At 39.1% G+C, this 21,234-nt stretch overlaps 1 protein-coding gene across 14 annotated transcripts in view; it reads left to right on the top strand.

Moving 5' to 3' along the window:
• The window catches only part of LOC101338830 (nuclear body protein SP140-like protein), an 84,677-nt gene that overhangs the window by 21,884 nt on the left and 41,559 nt on the right, over window positions 1-21,234 (top strand). For 10 of the 14 annotated variants that reach the window (XM_033859573.2, XM_033859572.2, XM_033859576.2 and 7 more), the window contains exons 3-8: window positions 1,432-1,609; window positions 2,515-2,683; window positions 7,266-7,349; window positions 10,718-10,801; window positions 15,870-15,950; window positions 17,482-17,553. In XM_033859573.2, the coding sequence (XP_033715464.1) occupies window positions 1,432-1,609; window positions 2,515-2,683; window positions 7,266-7,349; window positions 10,718-10,801; window positions 15,870-15,950; window positions 17,482-17,553 (668 nt within the window). The remainder of the gene's footprint in view (window positions 1-1,431; window positions 1,610-2,514; window positions 2,684-7,265; window positions 7,350-10,717; window positions 10,802-15,869; window positions 15,951-17,481; window positions 17,554-21,234) is intronic. The other 4 variants (XM_033859571.2, XM_033859567.2, XM_073807166.1 and 1 more) reach the window with 3 other exon arrangements.

Raw genomic sequence — 21,234 nt, 5'->3', positions numbered from 1 at the left:
AGATATTTATTGTAAGGAATTGGCTCACACATTAAGGGAGGCCAGCAGGTCCAAAGTCTGCTATGCACCAGCAGGCTAGAGACCCAGCAGAGTCTCTGAAAGCACTCAGCTGTAGAATTCCTTTCTACTCAGGGAGGCTGGTCTTTTTGTTTTATTCAGGCCTTCAGCTGATTGGATGAGACCCACCTACATTATGGAAGGCAAACTGCTTACTCAAAGTTCACCAATTTAAAATAAAATGTTAGTCTTATCCCCCAAACCCTCCATGTTGAGACATAAAATTAACCATCTGAGTATCATATAAATTCCTGTAAAGCTTTTACAATTTTAAAATTCAATGTTTTCCAAAGAGAGTTTGGGTGAAAGTCTTTTTACAGTAGTTTTGATTAGCACAGGGTAAACTCTTTCACTTCTATGTACAAACCTTCCTTAAGCCCAGTGTATTCTTCTATTGCACCCTTGATTATTCTCTAAGTAAATAAATTCCATCTATTCTGGTCCTTGCACAAGAACATCATTTTACACATGTTGGCCCTCCATTGAGTGCCTATCATCGAAAAGAATGCAAATAACAAATGTTGGCTAGGATGTGGAGAAACGGGAACCCTCCTGCACAGTTGATGGGAATGTAATTGGTGCAACCACAGTGGAAAACAGCATGGAGGTTTCTCAAGAAACTAAAAATAGAACTACCATATGACCTTGCAATTCTACTCTTGGGTATATATCTGAAAAAAACAGAAACACCAATTCAAAAAGATACATGCACCCCAATGTTCCTAGAAGTATTATTTACAATTGCCAATACAAGGAAGCAACCTAAGTGTCCATCAACAGATGAACAGATAAAGAAGATATAGTGTATATGTATACAATGGAATACTACTCAGCCATAAAAAATGAATGAAATTTTGCCAGTTGCCACAACACGGATGGACTTGGAGGGCGCTATACTAAGTGAAATAAGTCAGATAGAGAAAGACAAACACTGGATGACATCACTTATATGTGGAATGTAAAAAAATACAACCAACTAATGAATGTAACAAAAAAGAGGCAGACTCACAGATATAGAGAACAAACTAGTGGTTACCAGTGGGGAGAGAGGGGGAAGGGGGAATTTAGGGGTGACCGACTGGGAGATATAAACTATTGGGTGTAACATAGGCTACAGGGATATATTGTATAACACGGGGAATTATAGACAATATTTTGTCATAACTGTAAATGGAGTATAACCTTTAAAAATTGTATAAAAATATATGTAGTAAATATTCATGTAGAAAAAAGAATAGTCATTATAATATATAATTTTGTATATAAAAACATTCAGAAGCTGTAAAAAATAAATAAATAAAATAAAATCTTTTGACCTCCATGGGCCTCTCAGAAACTCAACGTCTACTTTCATATTGTGTCTTTGTTTCTCAGAATGATCACAGGGGACCAGAACCCAGAGGAGCAGAACCCAGAGGAGCAGTTTTTCTATGAGTTCATATTCAGGCTTTTCAAAGAAAATAAGGTGGAGATTGCAACTGCAATAACAAAGCCGTTTCCTTTCTTCATGGGCCTCCGAGATCGGGGCTTCATCCCTGAGCAGATGTATGAGGTAAGTGAGGAGAATTCCCTCATGATAACCTGCCAAATTTAGGATGCAATGAGCAGGCTAAAGATCCTCCTATGAACAGGGACGTTCGCCATCCTATAAGTTAGGAGGTGAGAGGAGAAGCAGCATCACAGACAACATCCCTTCTTCTGTAGTAAACAGGGGAGGCGCATGGCGATGGAGATGTGGCAACATGGGAATGGCGAGTAGGTAGGGAGCATCTTAGATATTTTGATACAATATGATAACAATAACAAAATTAAAGCAAATAAGTGAGTTGGGCAACATTTCATTACAAAGCCCTCTTATTTTACGCACTCGAACCTGAAGTGATTGAACTCATAGGGAAGTCGTGTCACGGTAGGATAAATTTGGAAGCAGACGCTTGCTGCTCACTCTCCAAATCGTTTCTTGCACTTTAGACATTTCCAGATACAGAATACAGGTAAAGGTTAACAGTGGACCTTCCTGGGGATACTGAGGACAAGTCTTCTTTTTGTCTTTGTGAATTTTATTTGCGCTTTGGCAACGTTCACAGAAGGGGAGAGTGGTTACATGGTTTCCTGGAGGGAAGGGCAGTGGTTATTGTCTGGTCAACTAAATGGCCTCTCAGTACCAGTAAGGGCCACTCCTGAAGCATCCTGTCCAGGCTCTTAAAGCCCTCACACAACATTCTACTTTGAACCGACTTTTATTCTTCAAAATTGCTCTCTTAAGTGACCATCAATGTCAGAGAGGCAGGTTAACAAAATAAGAGTCTATTTTTATGATGGAGAATATTTTAGAAGTCATCCAAATATGTGTAACATTCTAATATTTCACCAGAGAACAATTAGTCTATTTATAATCTGAGTCTCCTATAACCCATACACTCAAAGCTACATAATTCACCATTCAATATTTTTAAGCATTTTCAAGAAGCTTGTACAAATCTGGTCCCAGTGGATAGAGTGGTGTATGATGCTCTCAGTGAACTGGAGAAGAAATTTGACAAGACAATTCTGGATGCCCTGTTCAGCAGAGTTAACCTGAAGACCTATCCTGATTTACTTCATGTTTGCAGAAACTTCCAAAATGGTAATTACAACTTTCAACAACTTTTGGGGGTTCAAGTCCACTTCATTCACTGATTCATTCATTCACTCTTCATTATATTTGACAGTTATTATATTGAGTGACTACTACATGACAGGCAGAGAGAGAATACAATAGAGAAGAAAACACACATGACTTGTGTCCTCATGGAGCTTACGCATAGTGGGGGTGACACCTTAGCCAAGTAATCCCACAAATGATTGCTCAGCCAGGACCTGAATTTGGTGCTGAGAAACATAGGATTTGAGTCTCTACTTTTCTGGAGGAAGGCATGAATTATGCCTTTTGTAGGAAAGGAGGTAGCCCTATCCGATACTTGCAGACATGTTCAAAGATGGAAAGATTTTCTTCGTATGAAAAGATTTGTCATTCAATGCAGTCCTGTGCCCGAACAAAGAATGGAGAATTCACAAGGGAAGGCCAGCACATACCCATGCATTGGGGAGGGGGCAGAATGTGAACGCTACAAAGTAGGAAAGGAACAGTGGACCTGCAGAACCATGTGGTTGAAAAACGGAGCATGGGTGGGAGGGCTTGGAAGCTCGTTCTGGAAAGGGGAGTTGGAGGTGATTTTCGAGGGTCTAACACCCTATGCCAAGGAATTTGAAGTTTATTATTTGGGAAATAAAGATGTAATAAAGGATTTTTAAACAGAGAAAAAGTAAAAGAAGTCAGTATAAAGAATGAGATGTGTTTATTTGTGAAAATTATATCTTGTAAAATAAGAGCTATCTCATTTCTCCAGTGTGATATCTAAGTCAGAAAAAGGAATAAAGGAAATGAAATACCTAGCCACAGATTTCGAGTCAATATTATATTTGTAGCCAGAACATCCCCAGGCCATGGATAGGAAGGGAATGGCAGTTACCTTTACTGCCCACATCTCAGGGGCTCTGATCCTCTCCCTGTACTGTAGGGATCCCCCTCCCTGGACCCCAGGACCCACATCACATGTGTTAGTTTCCGGGGCTTCCTGTGCTGAGATCTCCTACACGTGAGGCTTGCTGCTGCCCTCAAGCTGCACTGCCCACTGCCTGGCTCAGCACAGCTGCCCACCTGCCCCCAGGGGAGGCTGCCGCTGGTGCCTCCCAGACCCTTTTGTCAGTGGCCCAGAGCCAAGATGCTGGTAAGAGGGGTCAGAGAAGCCTCCTGTCCCCCATCATTGAAATGCCTGCAACTGTAACGCAAATGTACCTCCTGGGGGCAATACTCACTGAGGGGTCAGGGCAGTAGGGAGATGCTTTTTCCATCCCCAGGACATGTTGACTTCATGCCTAGGCCTCCTTATGTTCTCTAAACCTCTCACCCACATAACATTTACCCCCATGTCCTCTTCCAAAGTTGGCCTGGGCATGAAGTCAACATGTCTTGGGGACAGAAAAAGCATCTCCCTACTGCCCTGACCCCTCAGTGAGTATTGCCCCCAGGAGGTACAGTTGTGTTAGTATTCACTTCCCATCTGTGCCTTTCAGAAAATTTTCATTTCCTGTCTGTGTCTTTCACAACGTGTCTTTCCTTGTTTTCTGGATTTCTCCCCACCCATCCTACCCCAGGGAAGTACTAGTTCCTCTTCACTGTATGTCTCTTTATAACAGGTCTTCTTCCCTGACCCAAGGTCTTTTCTCCTTCCTTCTTTCCTCCCTTCCTTCCTTCCTTCCTTCCTTCTTCTCTCTCTCCTTTCCTTCCTTCCTTCTAAATCTCCATCTTCGAAAGATGTTAGGGCTTTTCTTCTATAATGTAGGTGTATTTCTCTAGAAATATTAGCTTTCTCCTGAAGAAATCCCTCTGCTTCTTCCCTGGTCTTAGTTGCACATAGAATTTACAAAACACATTCCACGTGTATTATTTATTTTAAATTGGCTTTCACTGTTTTCTGATCATTTTGAAGGGGGTTGACCACTACTTACAACTTTTCCACTGTCCATTCTTTTTTGTTTTTTAACATCTTTGTTAGAGTATAATTGCTTTACAATGGTGTGTTAGTTTCTGCTTTATAACAAAGTGAATCAGTTATGCATATACAGATGTCCCTATATCTCTTCCCTCTTGCATCTCCCTCCCTCACACCCTCCCTATCCCACCCCTCTAGGTGGTCACAAAGCACCAAGCTGATCTCCATGTGCTATGCGGCTGCTTCCCACTAGCTATCTACCTTACGTTTGGTAGTGTATATATGTCCATGCCACTCTCTCACTTTGTCACAGCTTACCCTTCCCCCTCCCCATATCCGCAAGTCCATTCTTTAGTAGGTCTGCATCTTTACTCCCATCTTGCCCCTGGGTTCTTCTGACCATTTTTTTTTCTTTTTTTAGATTCCATATATATGTGTTAGCATACGGTATTTGTTTTTCTCTTTCTGACTTACTTCACTCTGTATGACAGTCTCTAGGTCCATCCACCTCACTACAAATAACTCAGTTTCGTTCCTTTTTATGGCTGAGTAATATTCCATTGTATATATGTGCCACATCTTCTTTATCCATTCATCTGTTGATGGACACTTAGGTTGCTTCCATGTCCTGGCTATTGTAAATAGAGCTGCAATGAACATTTTGGTACATGACTCTTCTTGAATGATGGTTTTCTCAGGTTATATGCCCAGTAGTGGGATTGCTGGGTCATATAGTAGTTCTATTGTTAGTTTTTTAAGGAACCTCCATAGTGGCTGTATCAATTTACATTTCCACCAACAGTGCAAGAGGGTTCCCTTTTCTCCACACCCTCTCCAGCATTTATTCTTTGTAGATTTTTTGATGATGGCCATTCTGACTGGTGTGAGATTATATCTCATTGTAGTTTTGATTTGCATTTCTCTAATGATTAATGATGTTGAGCATCCTTTCATGTGTTTGTTGGCAATCTGTATATCTTCTTTGAAGCAATGTCTATTTAGGTCTTCTGCCCATTTTTGGATTGAGTTGTTTGTTTTTTTAATATTGAGCTGCATGAATTGCTTGTATGTTTTGGAGATTAATCCTTTGTCAGTTGCTTCATTTGCAAATATTTTCTCCCATTCTGAGGGTTATCTTTTCATCTTGTTTATGGTTTCCTTTGCTGGGCAAAAGCTTTTAAGTTTCATTAGGTCCCATTTGTTTATTTTTGTTTTTATTTCCATTTCTCTAGGAGGTGAGTCAAAAAGAATCGTGCTGTGATTTATGTCATAGAGTGTTCTGCCTATGTTTTCCTCTAAGAGTTTGATGGTGTCTGGCCTTACATTTAGGTCTTTAATCCATTTTGAGCTTATTTTTGTGTATGGTGTTAGGGAGTGTTCTAATTTCATTCTTTTACATGTAGCTGTCCAGTTTTCCCAGCACCACTTACTGAAGAGACTGTCTTTTCTCCATTATATATTCTCGCCTCCTTCATCAAAGATAAGGTGACCATATGTGCGTGGGTTTTTCTCTGGGCTTTCTATCCTGTTCCATTGATCTATACTTCTGTTTTTGTGCCAGTACCATACTGTCTTGATTACTGTAGCTTTGTAGTATAGTCTGAAGTCAGGGAGCCTGATTCCTCCAGCTCTGTTTTTCTTTCTCAAGATTGCTTTGGCTATTCGGGGTCTTTTGTGTTTCCATACAAATTGTGAGATTTTTTGTTCTAGTTCTGTGTAAAATGCCAGTGGTAGTTTGATAGGGATTGCATTGAATCTGTAGATTGCTTTGGGTAGTAGAGTCATTTTCACAATGTTGATTCTTCCAATCCAAGGACATGGTATATCTCTCCATCTATTTGTATCATCTTTAATTTCTTTCATCAGTGTCTTATAAATTTCTGCATATGGGTCTTTTGTCTCCTTAGGTAGGTTTATTCCTAGATATTTTATTCTTTTTGTTGCAGTGGTAAATGGGAGTGTTTTCTTAATTTCACTTTCAGATTTTTCATCATTAGTGTATAGGAATGCAAGAGATTTCTGTTCATCAGTTTTGTATCCTGCTATTTTACCAAATTCATTGATTAGCTCTAGTAATTTTCTGATAGCATCTTTAGGATTCTCTATGTATAGTATCATGTCATCTGCAAACAGTGACAGCTTTACTTCTTCTTTTCCAATTTGGATTCCTTTATTTCTTTTCCTTCTCTGATTACTGTGGCTAAAACTTCCAAAACTATGATGAATAATAGTGGTGAGAGTGGGCAGTCTTGTCTTGTTCCTGATCTTAGTGGAAATGGTTTCAGTTTTTCACCGTTGAGGACAATGTTGGCTGTGGGTTTGTCATATATGGCCTTTATTATGTTGAGGTAAGTTCCCTCTATGCCTACTTTCTGGAGGGTTTTTATCCTAAATGGGTGTTGAATTTTGTCGAATGCTTTCTCTACTATTGCGATGATCATATGGTTTTCCTCCTTCATATGTCCATTCTTTTTTAAAACTTGAGAAGTATATTCAATGTGGAACAGCTGTTAGATTCCAGGAGCAATGTCAAGCCACAGGTCACATGAGACCCACTGAAGTCCAGGGTTCCCTGAGGGCTGGATGGTTCCAGCCTTCCTGGATGTGTAACTATGAGATGCAGCTCTTGGTCACTGTCTGGGATCTCTAATTGCCTTTCCTTTCTCTTCTCAGTGATTCGTGAAAACTTCCATTACCAAACTGTTGGTGAAGGAGACACAAAGGAAACACTCAACTTACAATTAAACCATGAACAAGGTAATTCTGACTTGATAGAAGCTTGCTGTCTCATCTACTAAGAGGAAAGGAGATCATGGATCAGAGGACTGAGCTCCTGGGTGGAGAGTGCACCCTGGAGAAGGAATGCAGCAGGAGATGGGGAAGCCAGAGCAGTGGTGTGTTGTTTGGGCTCCCAATTAACCAGCCAGATCTGGAATTCAAGAATATTGCTAGGCAGATGTGATAACTAATAAGATGGAACATGAACCCAAGAGAGAAGATCTCACCGCAACCATGAGGCAGAATTAAGGGGGAGGACTCACAGCAGTAATTGTGAGCCAGGAATTCAGTAGATCTGGGAAGGAGTAAGGGTTTGTGACAAGTCCAAAGAGGAAGCCTTTGATGTGTCAAAGGGAGGAACAGTTGTAAACAGTACTCATAATAAAAGAAAAGAGAGGAAGAGAGTAAGCAGTAATTGTGTGGAGGGTGTGGAAGAGATGGTGTTCTGTAGAAAAGAAGGAAAGGAGAAGGGAAGGAGTAAAAGAAAGAAAGGAGAAACGAAGGAGTAAAAAGGGGTGAAGAGAACAAAGGGCAGTAATAACTCTGACTATGACAATAGTCACAATGCATAACATTCACAGACCACTAGGCGTAAGGTCAGTGCTTCCAGTGCATCAACATGTTTAATGCTCACATATGCCTCATTTACTTTTGTAACCAGGATGCACTGTTTCTAGCTTTTAATCATCTTTTCATTCATATTATTACTAATAATTAATCATTAAATTCTAACACATAAGACATTAATTGAAAATTATGATTTCTTGCTAAGTTACTGTACCCAGGTATCACTTTACCAGTAGCATCTCATTTAATTCTCATAACAATCCTGTCATAAGGGTTTTGTTATTCCCATTTTTCAGGAGAAAAAACTGAGGTGTGAAGATAGTTAGTGATTCAGTGAGTGAAACAGCCTTCAAGCCCAAGAAAATGTCTCCATCCTTAAGCCAAATGGTCTACAATAAATTTAGTTATTTGTTAACTGTTGATTTTTTTCTTGGAAATGACAAATGTAAGAAAAAGCCATAAGAATGGCCTTGCAGAATGTCATTAATATGTATCCTTAATTTGGATTTATACGTCAGATATTATATATTTTAGAGATGTATTAATACATTTATGTAACATTCAGATGTATTTTAATAATAATACTTATTCTTTTTAATAAAGACAAATAGCTAAAAGTATAAAATGTATATTAGAAAGTACAAAGTGTATCAAAAATATATTTAGAGATTCATCTACCACTGAGAATAGTGGGAATGAGAATGAGGTGGTGGAAGGATTCGTAATAGTTATTTGTAAAGAATAGAGGTTCATTATGAAAGGAAGGGGAAACAAATCCTTCAACATTCCTAATGTGATCTAGGTGACACCCTACCTAGAGCATATCAGTGATGGATGCAGATGAGTATAAGGGAAGAAGATTTATCTCGTGACCCAAATGGTACAATAAAAACCCAGGAAATGATGAATGAATGTGCCCGAGAATCTGAACAAGCAGTAAGGTTGACTGACAGTCCAATATTTGCCTGGATGACTGACTCTGAGTATGGTAGCACATACAGGGAAGGAGGAAGGGGGATGTGATGTGTTCATAATTCAGAAAGGAGGCCCCAGGGAGCTCCAAGGAACCCTGCTCCTCTCCCCAAGGGGCAGAGGAGTAGATCAGAGTTTAGGGTGAGGAGTCATTTACTTACCAAGAAAGCATATCTGGTTTTTGTGGTAAATGGGAGAGGTAAAAAAACCACAAAGAGACAGAGAGGGTAGGACACTGGAATAGCATAGGTATAAAGGGTATAAAGAGTTGGAAGAGAAAAACTAGAGAGACAAAGGGGGAAGAGCCAGAAGCCTCACTGGGGAAGAGAGAGGCAGAAATACAAGGTGACAGGAGTGGCCAAGGAGAGAGACGCCATCAGAAACAAGAATGCACAATCCTTCATCGGGGATACACAGCGTTGGGAAGAGGACTGTAAGTACAAATGTGAGAAATGAAGAGAAGTAGAATGGATTGTAAAAAGATGGAAAATAAGGCAGAGCAAACATAGAAAAAATTAACCTCCCCTCCTGCTTCACACTATCCACAAAATATAATTCAAGTTGGATCACAAATCTAAAAGTTAAGGCTAAAATGATAAAGCTTCTAAAAGAAAACACAGGAGCGTATCCTTGCAAATTTAGGGTTGACAAAAATTTGTTACATAGGACAGGAAAAGCATAGACCATAAAAGAAAAACTTGGTAAATTGCACTTCATCAAAATTAAAAACTACTAATCCAAAGACACCATTAAGAAAAGGAAAAGGCGAGTCATAGACTGGGAGAAAATATTTGCAATACATATATCTGACAAAGGATTGTACCTGTAATATATTAAGAACTCCTACAAAAGAATAATAAGAATACACACCACTAATTTAAAAAATGGACAAAAGACTTGAACAGACACTTCACTCAGAAGATATAAAATGACCAATAAGAACATAAACAAAGTATATATCATCATTAGTGATTGGGGAAATGCAAATTTCATTAGTCATTGGGGAAAAGCCACAATGAGCTAACATTTGGTTACTAGAATTGCTAAAATTAAAAATACTGACAACACCAAATGCTGATGAGACTATGGAACAATTAGAACTCCTTTATATACATTGCTAGTTGGACTATAAAGTGATAGATATAACCACTTTGGAAAACTAGCAGTTTCCTATAAAGTTAAATATAACCCACGACCCAGCAGTCCTACTCCTAAGTATCTTCTCATAAGGAATGAAAACATATGTTCACACAAATATTTGTATAACAATGTTTATAGTAGCTTTATTCCAAATAGCTGAAATCTGGAACCAATTCAAATTCTCATCAATAAGAGAAAATAAACGGTGATATATTTATAGAATGGAATACTATTCAGCAATATAACGAATGAACTACTGGTATATGTAACCACATGGATGAATCTCAGAAACATTATGTTGAGAAAAAGAAGCCAGTCACAGGAGTATGTACTATGTGATCCTATTGATGTGAGCATCAGTACAGACAAGTATAGTACCAGAAAGGAAGGACTTGTTAATGGTGATAGAAATCAAAACAGTGGTTGCATAGTGGTTGGAAACTGAATGGCATGGTGGAAATGTTCCAAATCTTGACTGTGATGTTGGTCACAGAGCTGTTTTACACTTAAGATATGTGCATCTCAATGAAAAAGAGGCAAGCAAGGCTCTGCTGGGCCTCAGATAGGGTCCTTGGAACTTGAACATCATCAGAGTTCATCTTGAGCACACAGAGGTCTCTTCTTTGGATACTGTCTGAATTCTGTCTTTTTCTTATTGCTCTCTTTAGTGTCCTTGGAACAGTCACCTCTCCAAATGAACAATGTAATAAGATTAGAAGATGTACCCAGCTTACTGCCATATAACAAACAAGGTAACAATCATTTAATTTATCAATTCCATATTAAACCTTTGTTTTCTTGTCTTCATGGAAGCAAAGCCTACCTTTGGTCTCCTATGCTAGGCCTCTGCTAGCCCCCACTTCTCCTACCTGCCCCCTTCTTCTCCTACCTGCTCACATATGCAACAGAGACAGTGAGAAAAGGAATCTGAACTCCTGAGTAGATGGAGCATCCATTGATGGGGAATATAAAAAGAGAAAATTGAAAAGGTAGATAGGGTGTAATATGTGACAAATTACATGAATGGATCCAGTTTTCTAAAATCCCCCTCTTCCAGGTTGAGATAGGGGATAATTTTCAATTAATTTCACAGAACAACTAAGAGGAACTTGGAAACATCATGGCATATCAGGTTCACGCGGGAGAACTGGCCAGTTGGAGGTCCCTGGTACTGTAGTCAGAGTCCAAGAGGAGAGTTTTGGAGATGATGAGAGGGGAGAACCTGGAGGATGAAATCACACAGAGAGACAAAAGTTGAATAGTGTTGGGAGACAGAGGTCAAAATAAAGTGGGGGAAACAGATGGAATGGGAGCAAGTGTAAGACACCGCAGAGAATAGATAAACTGAAAAAGTTCTCAGAAACAGAGATAAAAGTTGAGAGCGAAAAGTATGGAAAGGGCAAGACCGAGAGGAAAATAAATACTAAGAATTGGGAAAAGTCAGGGAGACGTACAAAGGCAACTATGAGGAGAAAGAGTTGAAGGAGAATGGATGGAAAACAGGTTGAGAGTGAAAAGACAATAAAAGAGAGAGGAGCAGATCGGGACATTGTAGGCTTGAGGTAAGAGCACTGTATATAAGCAACTTTGGGCACAAGTGTTGGCAACATTAGCTGTGAGTTTTCAGATTAAACTGTCCTTAACCATCAAAGTGGCACTTGTAAAATACTCACATTGCAATAGTCCTCTCCCTGAATATTCCAGAGACTGCTATGACCAAATCACCACCCTAGATTGCCTTCAGAGTACCTTTATCCGTGGACTCAAAGACCATGGTCTGCTAGATATCTACACGTGAATTCTTTTAAGAACTTTTAACTTGGCATTTCAGAACTAAAAGTAGTGTCTTCATCACTCAAGCTAGATCTAAACTCCTCTTCAGCATTCATGTTTCAGTGATGGATCCTTATTATCTCATAGGTTTTCAAGTTGGAAGTCTAGGCGTCACCGTGACTGCTCTTGCCCTCAAATAAATGCCTGTTACTCATCCAGTATAGTCATTTCTTTTCCAGAATATCTCCAAGCTGTCCATCTGTCACACCCCGAAGTCTTCAGACCTCTGCCATGGTTCTCAAAGCAACAGTCTTCTGTTCATGACCTTCCTCTAATCTTGCTTCCAACAAATGTGTTATTTGCACTTCAACTACATGGGACATTTGAAAATGAAAATTAGATTGTGTTATGTTCCAACATACTTTCTTAATACACTAAGGATTAAATAAATGTTTCTCTGAGTGGCATCCAAGATTACCCATGATAAGCCCCGTATTGATTTTCCCAGCCTCCTCACCTGCCTCCTGCACTATTAATTCAATATAATATAAACTTTTTTCCCCCAATAATTTTATTTTTAAAATTTGTATTTTATTTTATTTTTTAAAATTTTACTGTAATATAATTGATTTACAAGGTTGTGTTAGTTTCAAGTGTACAGCAAAGTGATTCAGTTATACATATATGTTCACATATATGTATATATATTCTTTTTTTACATTCTTTCCATTATACATTATTACAAGATATTACATACAGTTCCCTGTACTATACAGTAGGTCCTTGTTGGTTATCTTTTTTTATATATAGTAGTGTGTATATGTTAATCCTAAACTCCTAATTTATCCCTCCCCCACCTCTCCTTTGGTAACCATGTTTGTTTTCTATGTCTGTGAGTCTGTTTCTGTTTTTTAAGTAAGTTCATTTGTATCATTTTTTAAAATTCCACATACATATAAGCAATATCATATGATATTTGTTTTTCTCTGTCTCATTTACTCCCCCAATAATTTTAGTTGTTAAATCTTTCATATTTGAGCATTTTCATACATTTTCTGCCTTATTCAACACTGTTTTCACATTCTACTACTCTCCACTTAACCTCCTCACTCTGGTAAATCCTATTTAAAACATACTATTGCAGGGAGGCCTTTCTTTAGAGAAAGCTAGAAAGAAACAGTTGAAAGACAAAGGATAGGAGAGAAGGAGCAACATAAGAGAAACAAGACAAAAGTTGCAGAAACAGAGAAAGAGACAGTCCAGGAGACACCAGCAGAAAGAAACAGAGGCAGAGATGGATAAAATGTAAAGATTCAAACGGAAAGGGAAGAAGTAGAAAGAGAATGTGTATAAAAAAAGGAAACCACTAAGATCAGAAACTACCACTAAGATCAGGAACAAGACAAGGTTGCCCACTTTCACCACTATTATTCAACATAGTTGGCCACAGTAATCAGAGAAGAAAAAGAGATAAAAGGAATCCAGATTGGAAAAGAAGAAGTAAAGCTGTCACTGTTTGCAGATGACATGATACTATACATAGAGAATCCTAAAGATGCTACCAGAAAACAACTAGAGCTAATCAATGAATTTGGTAAAATAGCAGGATACAAAACTGATGAACAGAAATCTCTTGCATTCCTATACACTAATGATGAAAAATCTGAAAGTGAAATTAAGAAAACACTCCCATTTACCACTGCAACAAAAAGAATAAAATATCTAGGAATAAACCTACCTAAGGAGACAAAAGACCCATATGCAGAAATTTATAAGACACTGATGAAAGAAATTAAAGATGATACAAATAGATGGAGAGATATACCATGTCCTTGGATTGGAAGAATCAACATTGTGAAAATGACTCTACTACCCAAAGCAATCTACAGATTCAATGCAATCCCTATCAAACTACCACTGGCATTTTACACAGAACTAGAACAAAAAATCTCACAATTTGTATGGAAACACAAAAGACCCCGAATAGCCAAAGCAATCTTGAGAAAGAAAAACAGAGCTGGAGGAATCAGGCTCCCTGACTTCAGACTATACTACAAAGCTACAGTAATCAAGACAGTGTGGTACTGGCACAAAAACAGAAAGATAGATCAATGGAACAGGATAGAAAGCCCAGAGATAAACCCACGCACATATGGTCACCTTATCTTTGATGAAGGAGGCAAGAATATACAGTGGAGAAAAGACAGCCTCTTCAATAAGTGGTGCTAGGAAAACTGGACAGCTACATGTAAAAGAATGAAATTAGAACACTCCCTAACACCATGCACAAAAATAAACTCAAAATGGATTAAAGACCTAAATGTAAGGCCAGACACCATCAAACTCTTAGAGGAAAACATAGGCAGAACACTCTATGACATAAATCACAGCAAGATCTTTTTTGATCCACCTCCTAGAGAAATGGAAATAAAACAAAAATAAACAAATGGACCTAATGAAACTTAAAAGCTTTTGCCCAGCAAAGGAAATCATAAACAAGATGAAAAGACAACCCTCAGAATGGGAGAAAATATTTGCAAATGAAGCAACTGACAAAGGATTAATCTCCAAAACATACAAGCAATTCATGCAGCTCAATATTAAAAAAACAAGCAACCCAATCCAAAAATGGGCAGAAGACCTAAATAGACATTTCTCCAAAGAAGATATACAGATTGCCAACAAACACATGAAAGGATGGTCAACATCATTAATCATTAGAGAAATGCAAATCAAAACTACAATGAGATATAATCTCACACCTGTCAGAATGGCCATCATCAAAAAATCTACAAACAGGGATTCCCTGGTGGCACAGTGGTCGAGAGTCCGCCGGCCGACGCAGGGGACACGGGTTCGTGCCCCGGTCTGGGAAGATCCCACATGCCGCAGAGCGGCTGGGCCCGTGAGCCATGGCCACTGACCCTGCACGTCCGGAGCCTGTGCTCCGCAACGGGAGAGGCCACAATAGTGAGAGGCCCACGTAGTGCAAAAAAAAAAAAAAATCTGCAAACAATAAATGCTGGAGAGGGTGTGGAGAAAAGGGAACCCTCTTACACTGTTGGTGGGAATGTAAATTGATACAGCCACTATGGAGAACAGTATGGAGGTTCCTTAAAAAACTAACAATAGAACTACCATATGACCCAGCAATCCCACTACTGGGCATATACCCTGAGAAAAGCATCATTCAAGAAGAGTCATGTACCAAAATGTTCATTTCAGCTCTATTTACAATAGCCAGGACATGTAAGCATCCTAAGTGTCCATCAACAGATGAATGGATAAAGAAGATGTGGCACATATATACAATGGAATATTACTCAGCCATAAAATGGAATAAAACTGAGTTATTTGTAGTGAGGTGGATGGACCTAGAGACTGTCATACAGAGTGAAGTAAGTCAGAAAGAGAAAAACAAACTGTATGCTAACACATATATATGGAATCTAAAAAAAAAAAAGAAAAAAAAGTTGGTCAGAAGAACCTAGGGACAAGATGTGAATAAAGATGCAGACCTACTAGGGAATGGACTTGAGGATACGGGGAGGAGGAAGGGTAAGCTTGGACAAAGTGAGAGAGTGACATGGATATATATACACTACCAAATGTAAAATAGAAAGCTAGTGGGAAGCAGCCGCATAGCGCAGGGAGATCAGCTCGGTGCTTTGTGACGACTTAGAGGGGTGGGATAGGGAGGGTGTGAGGGTGGAAGATGCAAGAGTGAAGAGATATGGGGACATATGTATATGTATAACTGAATCACTTTGTTATAAAGCAGAAACTAACACACCATTGTAAAGCAATTATACTCCAATAAAGATGTTAAAAAAAAAAAAAAACGGAAAGGGAGATTTTTCCACAATGGATGAATTCCTCAGCCCCTAGTGAAAGCTGCTGGTGCAAAGTTAACCTTCAGGTCAGGTTATTTTGGGGAGTGGGTCCTTCCAGTTTCTCAGGATTTCTTGATTTTCTAGTTATTTTCTTGCTGTGATTCCTCCTTGGTCATAAATTGAGATGTCTGTGGGATTTCATTCTTTACTGCAGGGAACAACAATGCCTGTTGGGAGGCCTGTGATGGAGAAGAGCCCCAGGGAGCCTGGAACTTCCCACCAAGATGTGAGCTGGGTAAGGATGGGGAGGGATTGCCAGCCGAGGGTGTCAAGTGGCTGAATTCAGAGCTGGTGTTTATTGATGCTTTTTACCCTGAGCACACTCCACAGTCAAAAGATCTAGTGTGTCTTGGAATCCCATGAGTCCATAATAACATAAGTAACATAACAAATAACATAAATATTCCTAAGTGCATTCTAGTAGCAATATGCTGGAGAAAAGTGTTGTCTCTCATAGCTATTAATAGTAAAGACTTGAATTTATACCGACCTGCCCTTTATCTTCTCTAAAGAATAAAAACTAAGTATTATTCTATTTGGCTATAATGCTATTATTTTGTGCCTAACCTTGGAAAACCCCCAAAAGAAACATGGTCCTTCAGATCAATTGCTCCCAAATCTAAAGTACAATTTTTGTCAACTATTATTTATTATGTGACTGATTTTTCAAAGAATTTTGGCAAACAAGATGTCATTCTTCTCTCCACAAAGTTATGGATGTAACAGATAAAATGTTACTTATTCCTGTTTTATAGGTAAAGAAATAGAATCACTGAAGTGTGTAAGGGTCTTTTAGCAGTCAAAGCAGTTAAACAAGCGAGGGTACCAGCATCCTCGATGACTTACTATGGTGACTATCGTGTGGGGCTGCAGAGGGTCAGGGCAGCCAAGACTTAGGTACATATATATGTTGGAATATTACTCAGCCATAAAAAGGAACGAAATTGGGTCATTTGTAGAGATGCGGTTGGACCTAGAGTTTGTCATACAGAGTGAAGTAAGTCAGAAAGAGAAAAACAAATATCGTATATTAACGCATATATGTGGAATCTAGAAAAATACAGGTGAACCTATTTGCAGGACAGGAATAGAGATGCAGACGTAGAGAATGGACATGTGGACACAGGGGAGAGGAGAGGTGGGATGAATTGGGAGATTAGGATTGACATATATACACTACCATGTGTAAAATAGATAGCTAATATGAAGCTGCTGTATTGCACAGGGAGCTCAGCTTGGTGCTCTATTATGACCTACATGGGTGGGATGGGGTGGGAGGGAGGGAGGTCCAAGAGGGAGGGGATATATATCAGTATACATATACATGTATATCACTATACATATAGCTGATTCACTTTGTTGTACAGCAGAAACTAACACAACAGTGTAAAGTAACTATACCCCAATTAAAAAAAAAAAAAGAAAACTGACTCATGAGTAGGAAAACTGTCAAAGAACACTAAAGGGCAAAGAAGAAGAAGACGACTGGGAGGGAAGCTCAGAGTAAAGGAGGTGTGTGATCCTTCATGGCACAAAAACAACCATGTGTGGGGACAGAAAAATGAGGAGAAAGGTGACTGAGGGATAACGGGAAGGAAAAAAGGCAGAGCAAGGCTCTGGTGGGTCTAAAGTGAGGTGTGTGGAGCAACAGTATCTTTTTCCCAAGGAGAAGTTCACCTGACCATTGAACACCAGAATTCAGCATGAGCACCCTGAGGTCTGTACCTCATCACCATGTCTGGTTGGTCTTTTCTGTTTTTCTTTAGTTTCCTGTGAGCCCAAAGCTCTTCAAGGGACAAACGAAGGCAATTCTGAAGAGATTCCCAAACTGCAAGCAGGTAACGGGGGAGCTAATATTGATTTAAGTGACCAATTATCTCATTAATTTGTTTGCATGTCTGTATGCAAGGGACATTTCCCTTCATTCCCCCAAACACAAACACACACTTTTCCTTAGGCTCTGGTTGCTTTCTTCAGGTATATGGGAGGCAAGGGGGAAAGAGGGGCTAAGGACCTTAATGGAGGAGCTTCTGGGTAGAGAATTTAAGGGCACAGAATAAAAAAAATGTAGATTGGGGCCACCACATGCAGTTGCCTAAGTAGTTTCCATTTTATTTAAAAGTATATGGAATCCATATACAACCAGATTGGGGTTTGGAGGAGAGAGATCATTTTAAACTTATGTCCCAGGGTTGCATAGGTTTAATGAAATACTATGTATAGGAGAGAAAAACAGGAAGTGAGTTAAAAGAAAAAACAAGGATGGATTAAAGACCTAATGTAAGGCCAGATACTATAAAACTCTTAGAGTAAAACTTAGGCAGAACACTCTATGACATACATCACAGCAAGATCCTTTTTGACCCACCTCCTAGAGAAATGAAAATAAAAACAAAAATAAACAAATGGGACCTAATTAAACTTAAAAGCTTTTGCACAGCAAAGGAAACCATAAAACAAAAAGTCAGTCCTCAGAATGGGAGAAAATATTTGCAACCAAGTAACTGACAAGGGATTAATCTCCAAAATATACAAACAGCTCATGCAGCTCAATATCAAAAAAACGAACAACCCAATCAAAAAATGGGCAGAAGATCTAAATAGACATTTCTCCAAGATCTAAAGAAGACATACAGATGACCAAAAAGCACATGAAGAGATGTTCAACATCACTCATTATTAGAGAAATGCAAATCAAAACTACAATGAGGTATCACCCCACACCGGTTAGAATGGCCATCATCAAAAAGCCTACAAACAATAAATACTGGAGAGGGTGTGGGGAGAAGGGGACCCTCCTACACTGTTGGTGGGAATGTAAATTGGTACAGCCACTTTGGAGAACAGTATGGAGTTTCCTTAAAAGAACTAAAACTAGAGCTACCATATGATCCAGCAATCCCACTCCTGGGCATATATCTGGAGAAAACCATAATTCGAAGAGATACATGAACTACAGTGTTCATTGCAGCACTGTTTACAATAGCCAGGACATGGAAGCAACCTAAATGTCCATTGATAGATGAATGGATAAAGAAGATGGTACATATATACAATGGAATATTACTCAACCATAAAAAGAACGAAATAATGCCATTTGCAGCAACATAGATGGACCTAGAGATTGTCATACTGAGTGAAGTAAGTCCGACAGAGAAAGACAAATATCATATGATATCATTTATATGTGGGATCCAAAAAAATGGTACAAATGAACTTATTTATAAAACAGAGTCACAGATGTAGAAAACAAACTGATGGTTACCAAGGGGGAAAGTGGGGGTAAGGATAATTTGGGACAGGAGTCCCCAACCCCTGGGATGCAGACCAGTACCGGTCCATGGCCTGTTAGGAACTGGGTCGCACAGCAGGAGGTGAGCAGTGGGCGAGCCAGTGAAGCTTCATCTGCAGCTCCCCATCACTTGTATCACCGCCTAAACCATCCCCCACCCCCCACACCACGTCCGTGGAAAAATTGTCTTCCACAAAACTGGTCCCTGGTGCCAAAAAGGTTGGGAACTGCTGATTTAGGAGATTGGGATTGACATATACTCACTACTATATATTAAATAAATAACTAATAAGAACCTACTGTGTAGCACAGGGAACCCTACTCAGCACTCTGTAATGACCTATATGGAAAAAGAGTCTAAAAAAGAGTGGGTATATATATATATATATAAAACTGATTCACTTTGCTGTACAGCAGAAACTAACACAACATTATACCTCAACTATACTCCAATAAAAATTAATTTAAAGGGGTGAGATAGGGAGGGTGGGTGGAAGACACAAGAGGGAGGAGATATGGGGATATATGTATATGTATAGCTGATTCACTTTGTTATACAGCAGAAACTAACACACCATTGTCAAGTAATTATACTCCAATAAAGATATTAAAAATTAATTTAAAAAATTAAAAATATAATAAAATAGAGAACTAACGATGACCTACTGTGTAGCACAGGGAACTCTACTTAATACTCTGTAATGACCTATATGGGAAAAGAATCTAAAAGAGTGGATATATGTATATGTATAACTGATTCACTGTGCTGTACAGCAGAAACTAATACAACATTGTAAATCAACTATACTCTAATAAAAATTTAAGAAAATAAATAGACGTGGAATCGAAATAGAACCAGGTTAGAATGTGGTGTCAGGGAGGGGAGATAATTTTCAACCTGCTTTCCTCGAGGTTGTGTCAGGAACATGGGCATAGTGGGTATAATCGCAAAATAGAAAACTCATGTCAAAGACATTTGAAATGAGCCTGCCAAGGGGAAGGAAGGATCCCTACTCGTTTGTCAGTGGCAAAAGATGAGAACTTTGATGATTTGCGGAAGGAATATGTGAGATGGAAAAAATATACAGAAAGGCTGAAATTTTAATTTTTAGATTTAAATTTTAAGTTGAAACATTACAAACAGGAAGTTAAGAACTAAAGAGAACAGGTAGAAGCAGGGAAATGAGCACCATAGAAGAAAGGAGCTCAACTCAATAATCAAACAACGTACAGAGTTTAAAAGGTAGAGAATGTGACATTAGAGAAAGACCCAGAGAGGGAAAGTGCTAAGAAATAGAAAGACTGGAGGAAAGTATAACAGTTATACATAGAGAAAAAGATAAAGGAGAAGAGTAAAACATCTGTAGAGAGGGAACACCATGTACAAGGATGGAGAAGATGGTTTGGGACATTGTAGGGACTGAAAGAAGAGTTGCTGCATGGAAGCAACTTCTAACGCTAGGAGTTGAACATGTTAGCCATGAGTTTTCAGATTATGGTTCCTCCAATTATCAAAGTGGCACCTGTAATACACTCAGAGGCAATGGGCCTCCCCTCAGCCATTCTTGTATACTCTATCTATAACTTAATGATCCCCAAATTCCTAACTCTGGCCCCAACTTGCCTTGTAAGCTCATTCATCTAAGTGCCTGACTATATTTGTACAGGGATCTGAGAGACATCTCCATTTGGATGGTTTTCGGGAACTTCAATACAAGTCACTTCCATAGTTGCATGTACCATCTTTCTTGATGCCAGATCTGCCTCTTTCCCCGTGTTCCCTATCTCAGTATGGAACGCTATTGTTACATTCTTTAGGTAGACACCTAGGGGTCACCAATGACTCTTTTCCCTCCCTCAACTCACACACCCCATCAATCACCCAGTTTACTTAACTATACCTTTAACTTGTCTCTTACTAATCCATTTGTTGCCACACCTGACACGGAAGCCCTAGTCAGATGTCTCTTCTCTCTGGAACTAGAGCCAGGGCAACAGACTCTATATGGTCTCATACCTTCCCCCAGTCATCCTCCCACCATATCCATTCTCTCCAACTCAACTAGATGACCCTTTGAAAATGCAGGTTGGCTTATCTCACTTTCCTACCTTAAATCGATAACTTTTTGTTGTCAAAAGGTTGAAATCCTTCCCTATTTTCCTTCCCATGGCTCCAGCCTCATGTCTGCCTCTCCTGCAACGACTTCTAAAGTTTGTTTAAAACTTT

This window comes from Tursiops truncatus, chromosome 7, assembly GCF_011762595.2.
Source record: "Tursiops truncatus isolate mTurTru1 chromosome 7, mTurTru1.mat.Y, whole genome shotgun sequence".
Classification (NCBI taxonomy): Eukaryota; Metazoa; Chordata; class Mammalia; order Artiodactyla; family Delphinidae; genus Tursiops; species Tursiops truncatus.
Note: the sequence above shows the minus strand (reverse complement) of the source record. Positions and strands in the feature narration are given on the sequence as shown.